Genomic DNA, 2,930 nt, shown 5'->3' with positions numbered 1-2,930 from the left:
TATCAGCGGGATACCAGCGGGACACCAAGGGACACCAAGGGATACCAGCGGGACTCCAGCGGGTCCGCGTCATCCGTGGAGCTCAAAGGAATAGGGAAGGAGGCTGTCTGACCCGATCACATCACTCTTTACTATCTACCTTTGTTACGTCAAGGCTCTGGCGTGTCTGGGCCTTCCAGTCCAGGGACGTCACCGGATCTGTTTGTCCTTGACCGGCTATTTCAAACTCGGAGGGTTGGAAAAATCCAGTGTTTCCGTATGGCGCCCCGGCAGCATACCCCAGGACAGGAAGGTACAATAATTGCAGATGCGTTCGGACCGAGGGGTCCCTCACCCAGTTTGATCACTGTACACATGCAAATTTTATCACCTTTTTTATCACTTTTTATCATATTTTTATCATTTTATCAAAATTTTATCATTTTATCAATTTTTTGTCATTTTTCTCACATTTAATCAGTTTTTATCAAATTTTATCACTTTTTATCTGTTTATTTATCACTTTTTATCACTTTTTATCAGATTTAGTCATTTTTAATCAATGAGCTACTTAGAACTCCATAACTGTCGTAAAGTCATGCGACAATTTGGTTGAGTAGCTTTCATTCTTTCGTAATTCGCGTCCATAAGGAGAGATGTGACAACTGCCGGACGTGTACCAAACTCTGATCGAATATTATTTTTTTGTTTTTTATCCGATTTTCTCACTTTTTATCCGATTTTCTCATTTTTTGTCAGATTTTCTCACTTTTTATCAGATTTTCTCACATTTTTATCAGATTTTCTCACATTTTATCAGATTTTATCATTTTATCTTTTTTTGCATTTTTCTCAAATTTTATCATATTTTATCATTCTTTATCATTTTCTCTCATTTTTTATCATTTTATCATTTTTTATCTTTTATCACTGTACACGAAAAATCGGAGTGAGGGACCCCTCGGTTCGGACCCAATGAACTCCTTGAGGAACGCGACTGAAGGAGTGCACATGGCATGCTGTATTCCAGAGGCTTGCTCTCCTGGACCTGGAGGGGCACCATGCTGGACTTCAGAGCCTGCCAGACTCCCAGATTGCCTCAGCTCTTGCCCTGTACTGAGCCGGCTGGGCACTAGGCCAGGCGACGCACGCTACGCACGCCGCGACTGCGGAGCAGGTGACATAACCCGTACAGGGCAGGGCCGCGTCCGCCGCGTCCAATCTGGACCAGCATCACGTGACAGATAAAACTGGGGTGTATTTAACCGGCTGGTGGAGCGTGTGCGTGGGGCACCCACAAAAAGGGTGTGTGACGAACGTCAGTCAGAGTCTTAACCGAGGCGTACTTCACCAAAAGAAATATCAGTGCACCCCATTGCTCCCAAAATGTTGGAAAAAATATTAAAAATTGAGGGAACGTCAATTGAAAAAGTCAGAGAAGATCAAGGAAAAATCCACAAATAACAAGACAGAAAAATGAGAAAAAAATAATTATAAACATTAGAAAACGTTAAGTCGGTGTACGCTCGAATTTACAGTGAAACACACCTCGGTTCGGTCTTAACAGGGAAACTGGCCAACCAGCGTAGTCGTCCAAACTGTCAAAGTAAAATTAAATCGAAACGACTACGACTGCCCAATGTTTGCGTATCTTGCCAGAGGGTGCTCCCCATTCCACTCCATTCCCGCTTCCCGGATCGTTTTGTCGTTCGAGTGGTTCCGCCAATCTACCCCCTCCCCGGCAGCACCCTGGGACGGGGCCGGCGGCGCCACTGCGCCTCAACTACTTGGCAGGCCCGCCTGACTGCCGGGAACGTTGGGTTGCCTGCGGTCACGGCGCATCGGAGGATGAAGCGCGTTGCGCGTTCGCGCTGGAAGGAGAAGGTAGAACAGGCACTGCCAGTGAAAGAATCGACACAACAACCGTAACATTTATCATAATTATAATTAACTATATTCAGGAGAGCGCAAACTCGAGACTAGTCTGTGTCTATTGGACTACTAAAATAACAAAAAATAAAGTCATGGACATTTTGATTTTTTGGTTCATGTAAGGCACAGGGTAATAATAGGAGATGAGGCTTTCTGATTTGCTAAGGTAACAACAGTCGCACAAACACAACACTTGTATGCTTATTGTAACCTTTAAGTGCATGATTTTTGGTATGATGATGTAAGTTTTCTGTTTTTATCTTGTGTGTGAAAATAGCGAAAAGTGGTGATCACTCGTGTGTGTGCGTGCGTGTGTGTGTGTGTGTGTGTGTTTGTGCGTTATATCACAGTCAATGCAGCAGCAGCAACAACAACAACAGGAAGCAGACGCCCCGGCAACAGCGGCACAAGGGTCCCGGGGGAGGCAGCTCATTCCTCGTCCGCTTCCTCATCTTCCTCGACGTCGTCGTCGCTCTTCTTGTAGTAGCCGCCGCCCAGGTTGTGGCCCAGGTCGTGGCCCAGGTCGTGGCCGCCAAGCTCGTGGTGCTCCTCCTTCTTGACGTACACGGGCACCTTCACCTTCTTGACGTGGTGGTGGTGCACGTGGTGGATCTTGGTCGGCACGTGGATGCGCACGTGCGTGCTGCGGGCAGAGGACATCACATGTCAAGCACGCCAGGAGCAAAAGAACGAGGGTGCGTCGGGCACGTCACGGTTAAGAAAAAGTCCAGGGTGCCCCGCCACCATCGAGCACGACCAGCGTCAAGACTATGGGCGCAGTTGTGGTACTCACTGGTGGTGGCCGGAGTTGCCAGGCTCCGGCGCGGGCATGCAGGTCGCCACGACGACGAGGGTGGCCACCACGACGAACACCACCTGCAGCAGAGACATCGCCGCGGCGAGGAGTGAGTCACTTTGACGCCATGTCGCCACGGAGTCGACCGGTTTGGAACTGTAAGGGATAGGGCGGAGCCCACCTCGCCCCGCCCCGCTCTACCCCACCCTGCCCTACCTCGACC

The 2,930-nt window shown here is 48.6% G+C and overlaps 1 protein-coding gene across 1 annotated transcript; it reads right to left on the bottom strand.

Annotated features, from left to right (window-relative positions):
- Positions 1 to 1,905: 1,905 nt before the first annotated feature.
- Positions 1,906 to 2,859, bottom strand: LOC113208011 (uncharacterized). The gene is made up of 2 exons (XM_052273889.1): positions 2,705 to 2,859; positions 1,906 to 2,554 (listed from the first exon to the last, which is right to left on the bottom strand). The coding sequence occupies exons 1-2, from the start codon at positions 2,800 to 2,802 to the stop codon at positions 2,341 to 2,343; spliced, it is 312 nt and encodes a 103-aa protein (XP_052129849.1). The 5' UTR covers positions 2,803 to 2,859; the 3' UTR covers positions 1,906 to 2,340.
- Between the last annotated feature and the right edge of the window lie 71 nt (positions 2,860 to 2,930).

The sequence above is a fragment of the Frankliniella occidentalis genome, unplaced genomic scaffold, assembly GCF_000697945.3.
Source record: "Frankliniella occidentalis isolate FOCC.00 unplaced genomic scaffold, Focc_3.1 Scaffold311, whole genome shotgun sequence".
Classification (NCBI taxonomy): domain Eukaryota; kingdom Metazoa; phylum Arthropoda; class Insecta; order Thysanoptera; family Thripidae; genus Frankliniella; species Frankliniella occidentalis.
This window is presented reverse-complemented; position numbering and strand designations above follow the sequence as displayed.